The sequence below is a fragment of the Squalius cephalus genome (genome assembly GCF_949319135.1).
Source record: "Squalius cephalus genome assembly, chromosome: 1".
In the NCBI taxonomy this organism is placed as follows: Eukaryota; Metazoa; Chordata; class Actinopteri; order Cypriniformes; family Leuciscidae; genus Squalius; species Squalius cephalus.
In genome coordinates, this window is record NC_137122.1 from 26,180,258 (window position 1) to 26,195,971 (window position 15,714).

The 15,714-nt window shown below is 35.9% G+C and overlaps 1 protein-coding gene across 1 annotated transcript in view; it reads left to right on the plus strand.

Annotated features, from left to right (window-relative positions):
* The first annotated feature begins 243 nt into the window (after positions 1-243).
* LOC307157556 (cytochrome P450 2K1-like) overlaps positions 244-15,714 on the plus strand; it is an 84,538-nt gene continuing 69,067 nt past the window's right edge. Inside the window, exons 1-2 of the mRNA XM_079869494.1 lie at positions 244-536; positions 607-769. Coding sequence (XP_079725620.1) covers positions 333-536; positions 607-769 — 367 coding nt within the window. The 5' untranslated portion in view covers positions 244-332. The remainder of the gene's footprint in view (positions 537-606; positions 770-15,714) is intronic.

The following is a 15,714-nucleotide window of genomic DNA, read 5'->3' on the forward strand; positions in this document are numbered from 1 at the left end:
CACAGTTCAGACCTGCTTTGCTGTGCATTGTTGGGAAAGTGCAATATATAAACCAAAAGGGATGCTTTAAGGATGTAAATTAAATAATATTGGAGCAAAGATTGTGTTAAACCAAATATTTTGTTTTTAAGCTTGAATAATGTTCCTGTGTTGTTTTAACAAGCTAATGAAGATTAATGATTCACCACAGGGTGTCACATACATGCTGATGTAAGAACTCCAACCCTCTATTCTCATGGATTTTTACAGTTTGTTTTGGATCACACAAGGTCCCTCCCTTACATATCGGCTATAAATCTGCAAGTGCATCAGCTCAGAAGCTGAGAGAGAAAATGGCTGTAATCGAGTCACTTCTGCAGTTTCTCAGCACAGGTACATTACTGGGTGCTTTGCTGTTGCTTCTGTTTTTGCATTTGCTTTCCTCTGGATCCAGATCTCAGAAAGAGGGGAAAGAGCCACCGGGACCCAAACCTCTGCCGCTGCTGGGGAACCTGCTGACCCTTGACCTCAAGAGACCCTTTGACACCCTTTGTGAGGTGAGAACTTGACATAGACACATTTCAACAATAGTAACATTTAATATATGTCTTCCTTTGTGTCCTCCAGCTGTCCAGAACCTACGGGGATGTTTTCCAAGTGTTTTTGGGTCCTAAAAAAGTTGTGGTGCTAGCTGGACACAAAATCATTAAAGAAGCTCTTGTGAGCTACGCAGAAGAGTTTGGGGAGCGAGATGTTTCACCATCTTTCAGGATAGTTAACAATGATCATGGTAAGAATAACTGAATGCTGTGTTTGCATTTAAATCAGTTCTTAATTTACCATCCAAGGGCCAGATTTACTTAGAGCCTGCGGCAGCGCAAACCCTTTTTTGGCATTAAAAAACTACTCTCAGGATTAACTAAAGACACACAGTGAAAAATTAGCACTGAGCACAGTTAATTTTGCAGCTTATTGCATATCCATTTGTTGGAGAATCTCTTTCAGATGCAAAATTTATGGGAGGAGAGTATTTAAATTAATCATGCAAGATGATTTACTAAGGTTTGAACTAGTCAATTTACTTGTATATACTCCATTATTTACCACCCAAAAAAAGCATGTCTTAAACCATTTGTGCTGTTCTTGGTAGATTGTGTTGGTCATTATGGAAATGATCCGGCTGTGTCTGTATTTTTCAATGTGTGCGTCATCAGTAGATCACATGTAGAACTCTCATGCTAATTTGCCCTGTTTAGTAAATCTGGCCCCAGGTGTGTTGAGTGCTATGCTGTTTGTTATGTAGCATAAATGAAAGCTGTGATCATGTGCTGGCATCTCATTGTGTTGGTTAGTTTTTAGAGGCCAAGCACCAAAGGTGATCGTTGTCGCTCTTATTATTATTCTTCCACTCGTAAGTCTATGGCACTACATAGAACTGCTTGTGGGAAAGTTATGAAATTTAGCACACAAATAGAGAACAGTCTGAACTGTCACCATAGCAAGTTTGGTGTCTCAAACTCAATCCCTCTAGCGCCACCAATTGTCCAAATTTGCACTTATGTTTATGTTAATAACATTTGAAATGTAAGGGCTAGAAACAAAATATATATTTTATTTTGATTCATTGGCTCAAGACGATTTGATCCCTATGACGTCATTAAAATATTTCTGCAATTTAAAATTTTCCGAAATATTTTGGCACAATTTTGGCGCAGTGCCTCCTAGTGGTATGAAAGTATGTAGATATGAACTAAAAACTGTGAAATTTACGGTAAAAAACCGGCAGCTGTGGTTGCCAGTATTTTACCGTAAAAAATATGGTGGCAACCTTTTATGTTTTACGGGATTTAAATTTACGGGCAAAAAAAACACAATGTAAAAAAAACCTGTGAAATTTACGGTAAAAAACGTCAACTTGGTTGCCAGTATTTTACCGTAAAAAATATGGTAGCAACCTTTGAAAAAAAAAAAAAAAAAAATCAGCAGGATTTAAATGTGTGGTAAAAAAATCATCAGCTGTGGTTCCCAGTACTTTACCATAAAAAATACAGCAGGAACCTTTTAGTTTTCACAGGGCAACCGTTATTACATAAACCGATAAATGTTATCATTAAATTTCACTAAAGAACTAAAGTTTGCTTTATATCTTTGTAATATACTGATAACCATCATAATAATACAGGTGGCAAAAAAGAAAAGCACATGGTGATTTAACTAATTTTCCACAAACTAAGGTACATGTTAATATTAAGAAGGTGCACAGTGGCATACACACAAACACAAAACACCATCATGGTGACACACACACATGACTCCAAATAATGCCATAAACATTCATTAAACAATATATGATGTAATAAAAAAACCAAATGTATAAAACTGATAACAAAAACCAAGAAGAAACATAATTATTTAAATGAAATAGCATCAAATGTGAAGTGTCACACAGGGAATTCTGGGAATGTCAATTTAGAGAAACAACAAGACCAGAAAAAAGAGACGAGCAGAAACACAAGAACTACAACTGACTTCAGCCACAGCCTCAGATGAAACCAACTGAAGAGTAAAGAAGACATTAAATCTGTGAAGATCTCAGCAGAGGAGGATTAAACAACTCCACAAACAGCATTAACAGCTTCACTTATTACTAACCAGACTGACTTTATTTCTGTCATACATCTATAGTTCTGTTTGAGAATTAACAGAGGTTTAGATGTTGATGATTTATTGTTTCATTTGAAGTCACCATGATGGAGATCAGTGACTGCTTTAGTTGGGCTCTTGACCCTTGACTTTCTAACATTAATTTTTCTCTGCCTGCTATAACTATGTGTTTATAAGACATGTTAAATATGGCTAGAAATCAGAGAGAAAATGAATCATGTGATGTTGGTTGTGTATTAATGATGACAATCACCATGTTTGATTCACTGAGCTCTTATAGAGTCTTATCTTTGATTTATATGTATCATTAATTTTATATAATTGATTGTAGTAGCTCTATGATTCTACATGTGATCCATCAGTGTTATGATAATCTGAAGAATTTTTAAAACATTGTGCACAACAAAGGTTTGAACCACTGTGTATTCTAGACACACACAGACATCAGGAATCAGCGTATGAATCTCAACAATGGTGATGATAAAAGTGCAGTGCGCTTGATGCAGCCTCCAATCAAAACTCATCAGTATCTCCCAGCATGCATTGCAGCAGGAATACATTATGCTGAATTGCCTTGGTATTTTCTTTTATTATTATATCTGCTTTTATTTTTGATGTTGTTTTTGTTGCAGCTTTTTAGTAGCTTGTTTTGTGATGTTCAGAGTTTTATCTGATTATTTTGTTGATTGTCACCGTTGTTGAGATTCATACGCTGATTCTTGATGTCTGTGTTGGTCTAAATCATTCAGTAGTTCAAAACCTTTTTCTACACCATGTATTTTTTTAAGTATTTCAGATTGTCTGTTGCTCACTGCTAGCTCACATGTGTGGTCACAGAGATATTATACTCAAAAATATGAAATATGTTAATATCATAACTTTGCTCATAAAGTTAGAGATAAGACTCTTTATGAGATCAGTGATTCAGGCCACTACATGACGATTATGTCATCATTAACCTGCCAACATCACCTGGTCACATTTTCTCTCCGATTTTCATGCCATAACATTTGTGTTATATAAACACACAGTTAAAGCAGTCAGAGTACATCTAAAGTTAGAAAGTCAAGGGTCAAGAGCCCAACTACAGCAAACACTCATCTCCATAATGGTAACTCCAAACTTTATTATTTTCAATAAAACATCAACGTCTGAACCTCTGGTAATTCTCAATAATAAATTTTACTATGACAAATTGGTTTGTAATACAATTTTTTTTAGATTACAGGAAACCACAGCTGGCAGGTTTTTTTTTTTTTTTTTTAACATAAACTGAAGTTCAATGCCATAAAACCTAAAATATTACTACCGTATTTTTTACGGTAAAGCACTTGCAAGCTGCTCGTTTTTTACCGTAAACTTTAATTCAGTGCCGTAAAAACAAAACAATTTCTACCGTATTTTTTAGGGTAAAGTACTGGCAACCACAGCTGGCAGTTTTTTCCCGTAATATTTAGATCACTGCCGTAAAAACAAAAATATTACTACCATATTTTTTACGGTAAATCACTTGCAACCAGCTGCCAGTCTTTTACCGTAAACTTTAGTTCAATGCCGTAAAACATAAATATTTTACCGTATTTTTTTACGGTAAAGTACTGGCAACCAGCTGCCAGTTTTTTACCGTAATTTTTAGTTTGATGATATAAAACTTTGTAAAATTAGTAAACAATTGCTACCATATTTTTTACTAGGGCTGGGCGATATATATTGTGAGATTGTTATGCGCATCTCGTCAGTAAAGCCGGTTCCTTGATCAGTAGTAAATCGCCATCACCTGCTTTCAGATGGAGCGGCATTTACTACAAAGAGCCGTAGTTAACTGACAAGCTGAGCAATATCGCATTAATATCGCGGACGTATCGCCAGCGATAATTAATGCGATATGGCTCAGCTTGTCAGTTAACTACGGCTCTTTGTACACAGCAAAAACTCCAGTGTTAAATTAACACTCCTGGGAGTGTATATGAGTCCACACTCAAGAGTGTTGAAGTTAATGAGATAATTAAGTGATTAATTTAGTGATGATTGATCATTATTGAAGACACATGATGTTAACAAGCAGAATCACTGAAGGAGAAAATCTCAAATTGTAAGCCATCGATATGGTGATGGGTGTTTGCATTAGTTGGGCTCTTGATCCTTATATTATTAACTTCAGATTTTGTCTGGCTGTTGTATCTGAGTTATAACTGCCAGATGAACAAAGAAAAAAAGTGATCTGATGGTGTTGGTTATATTATGACAATCATCATTTGAACTTTGTTTTTGATTTATATTGTTGATTACAGCATAACTGTGATTCTGAATAAATATCCATAATTTTAGATATAATATAAAGGATTTCTTAAAAGTTGTTTTAAAAAAAAAATCTTTCTTTTAGGCACACACAGATGTCAAGATTCAGTCAATGTATCTCAACAATGGTGATGTGCAGAATATTCAATTAGGAAAAGTAAATTACATAGACAATTCAGATCATAATTTATTCCTACCGCAATGCATGATGGGAGCCATTAATGAGTTGTGATTGGTGGCAGCCACTGCAACATGCTTTATTATTGTCACCATTGTTGAGATTCACAGGCTGATTACTGATGTCTGTGTTTCTAAATAAATTCAATTGAAAGTGTATTGATCAGAACAATGTTTATAAAATATTTTGGATTATAAGAAAAATACTGATAATCACATGCTGTGAATTCACAAAGCTGCTGCTAACAAGTTAAACCAAACTATCTCAATAAGCTTCATTTTTCAGATCACAGCATGATTATGTCAAAACATAACCAACACTATCAGATCACACTTTTCTTTGTTCATTTGACTGTTATAAATCAATAACAGCAGACAAACAAAATTTAAAGTGAATGTATAAGGGTCAAGAGTCCAACTAAAGCAAACATTGATCGCCATAACGTTGGCTTACAATTTGAGCTTTTCTCCCTCAGTGATTCTGCTTGTTAACATCAGGTGTCTTCAATAATGCTCAATCATCACTAAATTAATCACTTAATTATCTCATTAACTTTAACACTCTTGAGTGTTAATTTAACACTGGAGTTTTTGCTGTGTAGTAAATGCCGCTCCATCTGAAAGCAGGTGAAGGCGATTTACTACTAATCAAGGAACCAGCTTTACTGACGAGATGCGCATAACAATCTCACGATATATATCGCCCAGCCCTATTTTTTACGGTAAGGTACGGTAAATGCAACGGAAAGTTTTTTTTTACAGTGTACTTCCAAAATCTGTACATTTAACAGTATGTTAATGTAAAATTACATGAAATGTCCCGTGAGAGCTATTACAGTTTTTCACTGTATATAGTAAGGGTACATACTGTTAAGGAATTAACATTTCTTTTCCGTTGCTTTTTTACAGTTTTTTACTGTTAAAATTACGAACATATTTTACAGTGTAGATATGAAAAATGGCTATTTTTGCGTATAACTTCTGAACTCTTTGGCCAAAAATCTCTTTAGGTTAGGTGCAGCATTAATCCCAATTTTCCCTGCATATTCCAAAAAATGCTAATAACTTTTGATTGCATTAGCCTATTGTAATGAATTCAGACCTGTGTCATGCTGAGAACATAGATTTGGCCATATTTGGCCAAACTTCCTGTCTGCCATTTAGATTTTTTTTTTCAAAACCTACTTATTCAAACTCTTCTTAGACCGTTTGTCTGATTTCCTCCACATTCTAGTCAGATCATCTTCAGATTGTGCTAACAAAAAGCTATGGATTTCGTGTCGATAGACAAAACCGTTTTCGTATAATGCATCAACACCAAACACCAAAACTTTGCATGTGTAATTGCCAGCTTATACACAGCAAAAACTCTCCTGGGAGTTTATATGGCTCCAGAGTCAGTGTTAAAATATGAGTGTTAAATTAACACTCAAGAGTGTTAAAGTTAATGAGCTCATTAAGTGATTCATTGAGTGATAATTGACCAATATTGAAGACACCTGATGTTAACAAGCAGAATCACCAAAGGAGAAAATCTAATTTTTTAAGATACCGTTATGGAGATCAGTGTTTGCTTTAGTTGGGCTCTTGACCCATAAAGCATTAACTTTAGATTTTGTTTGGCTGTTGTATCTGAGTTATAACTGCCAGATGAACAAAGAGAAAAGGTGATCAGGTGGTGTTGGTTATGATTTGATAATCATAATTCGACCTGTATATCAACTCTCATTTAGAGAGTCAGGTTTACCTTGTTGATTACAGCAGCCTGTGATTCTACAGCAAATGATTTTTATCATTATCAATATAATCCAAAATATTTATTAAAAATTGTTTTGATAAAAAGACTTAGAAACTTACTTTATTTAGACACACTGACATCAATAATCAGCCTGTGAATCTCAACAATGGTGACAATAATAAAGCATGTTGCAGTGCATTCTGGGTGCCACCAATCAAAACTCATTCATGGCTCCCATCATGCATTGCGGTATGAATAAATTATGATCTGAATTGTCTTACTAATTTCCTTTTCCTAATTGAATATTCTGTTTGTCACCATAGTTGAGATTCATACACTGATTCTTGATGTCTGTATGTGCCTAAAAGAAAGGTTTTGTTTTATCAGAACAACTTTTAAGAAATCCTTTAGACTAGTTAGAAAAAAGTTCTTATGCTGTAGAATCACAGTGATGCTGTAATCAACAATATACATTTAAGTCAGAGATTAGACTCTAAATGAGTTCAGTGATTCAGGTGAAATTATGATTATGTCAAAACATAACCAACAAAACCTGATCAACTTTCTCTTTGTTCATCTGGCAGTTATAACTCAGATACAACAGCCAAAGATAATCTAATGTTTACAGTTTAAGGGTCAAGAGCCCAACTAAAGCAAACACTGATCTCCATAACGGTGTCTTAAAAAATGAGATTTTCTCCTTTGGTGATTCTGCTTGCTAACATCAGGTGTCTTCAATAATGCTCAATCATCAGTCAATTAATCACTTAATGAGCTCATTAACTTTAACACTCTTGAGTGTTAATTTAACACTCATATTTTAACACTGACTCTGGAGCCATATAAACTCCCAGGAGAGTTAATTTAACACTGGACTTTTTGCTGTGTACTGACCACACCACAATAATTTAGTCACAGCGCCACCTATTGGTCAAAAGTGATGAACCATTAAATCAAATGATTGTACATGTGATTTTTCAGCCATTTTGCCTAAAATGGTCTTAATAGGTCTTTAATTGACCCTTCGCTAAGCCCCGCCCTCCTTAGTTACTGTTGCTACGCCTGTCAAGCTTTTGCGCCTGGCACGTCTATTACAGTATGTATGCACCGGTTTCAGACATTCCCAAGGAGATTATAAGTCATTTTTGGCGAACAGGTGAAAATCTGAGAGAGCAAGACAAAAGGGACTGCAGAATGCATTCGAGGGATATATCCACTACATAATATGCAACTGATTAGAGAATAATTTAATCAAAATTGAAGCTAAAGCCTATACTGTCCCAGCTTAAGCAGCCGACTCCTAATACGCTGACCATTCAAATAGGAAACACACAAATTGAGGAACATCTATGTGCATGCACAGCAGGGTAAGTGAAATTTGAAAATATTCTAATATTTATAAATCAAACAGCTTATCCATAAGTTTTGTGGAATAAACACAAGACATTAGCCTGACCACTTTGCAGAGGTGGGAAATCCAGGGGCCAAAGAGTAGAAGTCCTGCCATATGTTTATTCCACCCATGAACTCAGTCAGCTGATTTCACTATAGTTCTCTCTCCTGTCTGAATTAGTAAATCCAGGTTATTGGAACAAAATACTGAGGAGGATTTTTACTTTCTGAACCTGGACTTTACACCTCTGCATAGCAATGCCACATGTCTTTTTTTTTTTTTCTTTTTTTTTCATTCTTGTTTAAAGGTGCCATTGCATGGATTATTTTATTATTTTAGAATGTTTCCTGGGGTGCCCTTATAATGTTAGTATGTTTTTTAGATAATTTTTTTTTATAATTTAGAAATAAAAGGCATTTTTCCTAGCCTGATTTTAGCCTCTGATTTGAACGCTCTGTTTGAAGGGGCGTGTCTGCTGTGAGACTTCAGTGTAAACGCCCACTGCTGTGATTGGCTGCTGTGAGACTTCAGTGTAAGCTTGTTGATGGCGTGAATAAAGATCTTATCATTGCAACGCAGTTTCTGCACTCTCACTAATGATTTCACCAATGCAAACATGATCTACGTACAGTAAGAGCTTCGTTGTGCAGCGTAACAGCGTCATTGATTTCATAATGGGTTTTGGCAAGTGTCCAGATAAACTTGCGCTGTGGTATTGACAGCTTGGGCGACTGGAAAGGGATTGTTCTTTGATCGCTATCTGTATATTAATCACAGTTTAAGTAAGATTATTTTCATCCTACTAAGAGAAATGACGTGAAGTTGATCGTTTAGTCACTGGCTTGATTTACTGATGCATAAACAGTATTGAACGACTTTGAGAGAAAGATTATCTGTCTGAACAATTACACATCAGACATTCATATAACCCACTGGTTGTTCAGAGGCTCGGATGAAGGAACTAAAAAAATACCTTTGTGTTCATTTCTACATCCAAACACTGAGCAACTGCCATGCTTCGCTCGTTTGCAAGCCATGATGTCTCTCGAAGAAAAATTATTCGGACGATGATTCGGCTGTGCAGTTCCGCCTGGCCTTGAACATGGGCTGGCATATGCAAATTTCTGGAGGCATACATATTAATGATCCCGACTGTTGCATCACAGTCGGTGTTATGTGGAGATTCGCCTATTTTTCAGGGGGGGTTTTCAAAAACGAGATTTAAATAAGAAGGAGAAAACAATGGTGTTTGAGACTCACTCATGTCCATGAACTCTTGTTATTTAACTATAAGGTTTTCTCAGAGGAGGGCTATGATAGAAATGTGCATGTCCATCTTGAACATAATCAGAATTATCAGCTAATAAGGGTAAATCTCCATACTCTGGTGCACTGGAAGGAGCATCTGAGTGGTTTCCACAGTTGTACCTTGACATATATCAAAGATACGCGATATTCTGATATCTGATATCAAAGATACGCGAAGTGCAACTTGTATGAAGTTGTATGAAGCCTTTGCAATATTTCGCATTTATATGTTTTGTATATATTTTATAGTTTTCACATGATTTGATATAATTGTACTGATTAGTTTGTTAAATTCACATTATTTATCTGTTTGATTATTGTCTTATATTTAATACAGTATATCTTCAGTTTAAACCATAACCGCATGCTGTCCACTCAAGTGGACATCTGAAGATCTCTTTGAAAAATTCTGGTTTTTCATGTCCTAAGAGCAATAAAAACACATAGGACAAAAATCCTGACTGAGGTTATCATAATTCATGCATGAAAGGGTTAAAGATGTAAACCAATTTTTATATTGCTGGATCTCATGCTGCAGTAACACAGGGTAGTGAAACAACATACTTGTTAGATTATATAAAAACCTCAGTGAATCAGTCTGTTTCATGATGATTATAAAACCATCAACAGGAAACCATCATCACCTGATCTCATTTCACTTTAGCTTTTTTTGTTGCTGCAAATGTATTTGACAAACACACTGTCACAGCAGCCAAAAAATACAATAGATATAATAAGAGTTAAAGGAGAACTCGGCAACTCTAGCGAACTCTAGTCACTTCTTCGCTGATTTTCCCTTTTGTTGTCGCATGTTTTCCCCACGAGCTCCCCCTACAGCTGTGGGGGGGGCGTATATTTCACAACACGGACGTAAAAAACTCACTTGCGGCAGCCTCCTCCCCCTCTCTACCGCTGCTCATGTGCGTTTGTTATGATCGGAGCCATGATCGGAGCAAGCCAAGTGTATCGTGTGGAGCTATGTCTACCGAGGTGGGTAATCTGGTAATACATCATACATGCGTGTGTGTTTATGTCGAATTGCCGTTAAGCAATTCGTGTTTCGCGCTCGCGCTCGTTCTCGTTCTCGCTTCTCACAAGACTTCCAATTTCTGTCTTACCGGGACGGCAGTCCCCAAGTTGCAAGGTTGGTTTTCCACCTGGGAACGCTGGGGGGAGCAGGGAAAGTCATCAATATCACCAAAATAGGTTGTTTAACCATCCAAATGATTTCTAGACAGTTTTATTAAGTTAAAAAGTTACCAAGTTCTCCTTTAAGAGCCCAACTAATGGAAACACTAATCACTGTTATGGTGACTTAAAATGAAACACATTAGAGTTAAATCCCTGTTAGTTCTCAATAAAACTTCTGTAGACGTCTGACAGAAATAAAAGTCAGTCTGGTTAGTAATAAGTGAAGCTGGTAATGCTGTTTGTGGAGTTGTTTAATCCTCCTCTGCTGAGATCTTCACAGATTTAATGTCTACTTTTCTCTTCAGTTGATTTCATCTGAGGCTGTGGCTGAAATTAAAACATTTTAGCTACGATAACGTCCAGTTCTGGTTTATTTCTTTGCTCTTGGCTGACATGTGGCATTACTATGCAGAGGTGTAAAGTCCAGGTTCAGAAAGTAAAAGTCCTCCTCAGTATTTTGTTCCAATCACCTGGATTTGCTAATTCAGACAGGAGACAGAACTAATTAGTGAAATCAGCTGACTGAGTTTATGGGTGGAATAAACATATGGCAGGACTTCTACTCATTGGCCCCTGGATTTCCCACCTCTGCCACTTTGCAATGATAACATTCTTCCACTTATATTTTTAGCGCGCCAGGCTACTGCTCACACGTCGTGGGTCACATAAGTGATTATTGTTATGAACTGATTAAGTTTGCATACCAACCTTTTCCTTGGAGATCTCCGGCAAGCCCCCTGATGTTCCCTCCTTTTACTAACTACCTTTTACTTTTACTACAACTAACACCGGGAGAGTCGCGATCGGATTGGGGTACACTCTAAAAAGAGATGTGTTAAAAAACAACACACAAGATGTGTTGATGGTATTTTGACACATGTTGTGTAGATTTTTAACACACAATGTGTGTTAAATTGTAACAGAATAGCACTGGGTGGAGGAGAGTTTGTGTTTATGAAAAAAATTATAGGTATATTTTATATGGCATCCCATAAAATGCTCTAAAATAAATAAAGCAATACATTCAAATAAATAAATTAAATCTTAATTCATGAAAACTTAAAGATTAACGGGTGTTTTTTTGCAGCAAATCACATCATGCCTCTTTTTCAATGTCTTTTTCAAATGCTGCTTTCACTTGTTGTTAATAACCAGATTAACTTTATTTCTGTCAGACTCTACAGAAGCTCTTATTGAGAATTAACAGGTTTTGGTGTTGATGATTCATTGAATGTTTCATTTAAAGTCACCAGAGTCGTGATTAGTGTCAGCTTTATCTGAGCTCTTGACCCTTGACTCTTTAACATTAGTTTTCTCTGATTGCTGTAAATGTGTATTTAATTTGCACATTTAAAACAGCAGAAATAATCATGAGAAAAATATGCTCAGATGATAATATTATCATCATGAGCATGTAAGATTGTTCAGCAAGAGCTCAGATAGAGTTTAATATTTGAAAGGTGAGTGTAATACATTAAAGATTAGCATAATGCAATTAGCTTAAAATTAATTAATAAATACACAGTTCGTACAGAATCTTACAGTCTAAGGTATCAAGCAGACATCAAGAATCAGTGTATGAATCTCAACAATGGTGACAAACAAAAAGCTTCATGCCGCAATGCATGCTGGGTGCCACCATAGTGCAAATCTCATCCATGACTCCCAGCATGCATTGTGGCATGAAGCTTTATGTTTGTCACCATTGTTGAGATTCATGCGCTGATTCTTGAGGTCTGTGTTTGACCAATTTCTGCTGCAGATTAAAATTTTCAGAAAACATTAATTTTATTATTCTGCAGTGCTGGACAGCATGATGTAGTGTCACAAGATCATTATTACTAACAGCATATAAATAAATTAAATGTGCACCATCCATTTACTCATAAACCTGATCAGATCTGCACTTGCTGATTATAACATCATCAAGAAACATCTGATCATCTTTTCACTCGCCATAACAAATGTATTTTATTAAAATACAGTTACAGCAAGAGAAAAACTAAAAGAAGAGTAAAGGGTCAAGAGCTCAAATAAAGGAGCCATTAATCACGATTCTGGTGACTTCAAATAAAACATTCAGTGAAACATCAACATCTAAACCTGTTAATTCTCAATAAGAGCTTGTCTATGTAGATTCATGATGTCTAAACCATCCAAATGTTCAAACAAACTCTTTATTAAACGTCACTGGACTCCATAAACACAAGTTAACAATACGTTTCAGTGTTCGTCCAAACACTCAGTTGTAAAAACACAGGAAGTGACTCTGGCAAATACACACCGACTACAGTCACATGTGACACATATCTGATACAAGTTGTGTAACTATAACACATTAGTGTGTAAAAGGTTTCAACACACTTCTGTGTAAGAGGAATAACACATTAGTTGTGTTAAAGGTAACACAAAATGTGTAGTCCTTATAAACACAGAGATGTGTTAAGAATCGACACAGGTTGTGTGTTAAATTTGACACAACATGTGTTGTCCCTGAGCACACACACTACATGTGTTAAAATCTACACAACATGTGTTAAAATCTACACAACATGTGTTGTCCCTGAGCACACACACTACATGTGTTAAAATCTACACAACATGTGTTAAAATCTACACAACATGTGTTGTCCCTGAGCACACACACTACATGTGTTAAAATCTACACAACATGTGTCATTTTTAACATCTCTTTCTACAGGTTGTGTTGTTTTCAACTCATCATTTTGAGTGCCGACACTCACCATCACTGTGAATGGTATGCAGTGTTTGCTATGTTCTCAGACAAACAGGCCAGAGTAAATACAAGTTATTAATATACAATATTTTGTCAGTTGCTTCATTTTAATAAAATTCAAAGTGCAAACTCGGTTACCCTTTATTTCTTCATGAACTTTTGTCAAAAGCAGCATTATCAATTAGGGGTTGAAGTGTGGATAACTGAATAATGTCCAGTACAGTGAGTCTGTCCAGTCATTGAGCTTGAAACATTGTGTTGTACTTTGTGTGCACATGCATTCTGTACTCGACTATTGATTAAACGGTTAATATTTTTGCATCTGGCCCTTTCGCTTTATTTTTTAAAATTACACAATTTGTGTGTTAAAATGACTTACACATTTATTGTGTAAATTTGACACAACATGTGTTGTCCCTGAGCACACTCACTACATGTGTTAAAACTGACACAACATGTGTCATTTTTAACACATCTCTTTTTAGAGTGTACTAGTTAGGCCAGTGATCTCAAACTCAATTCCTGGAGGGCCACAGCTCTGCACAGTTTTGCTCCAACCCTAATCAAACACACCTGATCCAGCTAATCAAGGTCTTCAGGATTACTAGAAACTAGGGCTGGGCGATTTAAATCGCGATATTGTTATGCGCATCTCGTCAGTAAAGCCGGTTCCTTGATTAGTAGTAAATCGCCTTCACCTGCTTTCAGATGGAGCGGCATTTACTACAAAGAGCCGTAGTTAACTGACAAGCTGAGCCATATCGCATTAATATCGCGGACGTATCGCCAGCGATAATTAATGCGATATGGCTCAGCTTGTCAGTTAACTACGGCTCTTTGTACACAGCAAAAACTCCAGTGTTAAATTAACACTCCTGGGAGTGTATGAGTCCACACTCAAGAGTGTTTAAGTTAATGAGATAATTAAGTGATTAATTTAGTGATGATTGAACATTATTGAAGACACCTGATGTTAACAAGCAGAATCACTGAAGGAGAAAATCTCAAATTGTAAGTTACCGTTATGACGATCAATGGTTGCTTTAGTTGGACTCTTGACCCATATATTATTAACTTTAGATTTTGTTTGTCTGAGGTATCTGAGTTATAACTGCCAGTTGAACAAAGAAAAAAATAGTGATCTGATGGTGTTGGTTATATTATGACAATCATCATTTGAACTTGATCACTGAACTCATTAATATCCTTCTTTCTGACTTCGATTTATGTTGTTGGTTACAGCATAACTGTGAATCTGCGTAAATGCCCAGAAGTTTTGATATAATATAAAGGATTTCTTAAAAGTAAAAAAAAAAAAAAAAAAAGATTGTTCTTTTAGGCACACACAGATGTCAAGATTCAGTCTATGCATCTCAACAATGGTGAGGAGCAGAATATTCAATTAGGAAAAGTAAATTACACAGACAATTCAGATCATAATTTATTCATACCGCAATGCATGATGGGAGCCATTAATGAGTTGTGATTGGTGGCAGCCACTGCATGCTTTATTATTGTCACCATTGTTGAGATTCACAGGCTGATTATTGATGTCTGTGTTTTAAATGAATTTATCTGAATGTCTTTTGATCAGAACAATGTTTATTAAATATTTTGAATTATAAGTAAAGTACTGATAATCATAGGCTGAAGAATCACTAAACTGCTGCTAAGTTAAACCAAACTATCTCAATAAGTTTCCGTTTTCAGATCACAGCATGATTATGTTAAAACATAACTAACACTATAAGATAACATTTTACTTTGTTCATTTAACTGTTATAAATCGATAACAGCAGACAAACAACAGTAAATATTAAAGTAAACATATAATGGTCAAGAGCCCAACTAAAGCAAACACCCATCACCTTAATGGTAACTTACAATTTGTGATTTTCTCCTTCAGTGATTCTGCTTGTTAACATCAGGTGTCTTCAATAATGCTCAATCATCACTAAATTAACCACTTAATTATCTCCTCAGCCCTAAATGCCGCTCCATCTGAAAGCAGGTGATGGCGATTTACTACTAATCAAGGAACCGGCTTTACTGACGAGATGCGCATAACAATATCGCGATTTAAATCGCCCAGCCCTACTAGAAACTTCCTTGCAGGTGTGAGTTGGAGCTGGTTGGAGCTAAACTGTGCAGAGCTGTGGCCCTCCAGGAATTGAGTTTGAGATCACTGAGTTAGGCCATCGATTAACAAAATGCTGAAATATATTTTGA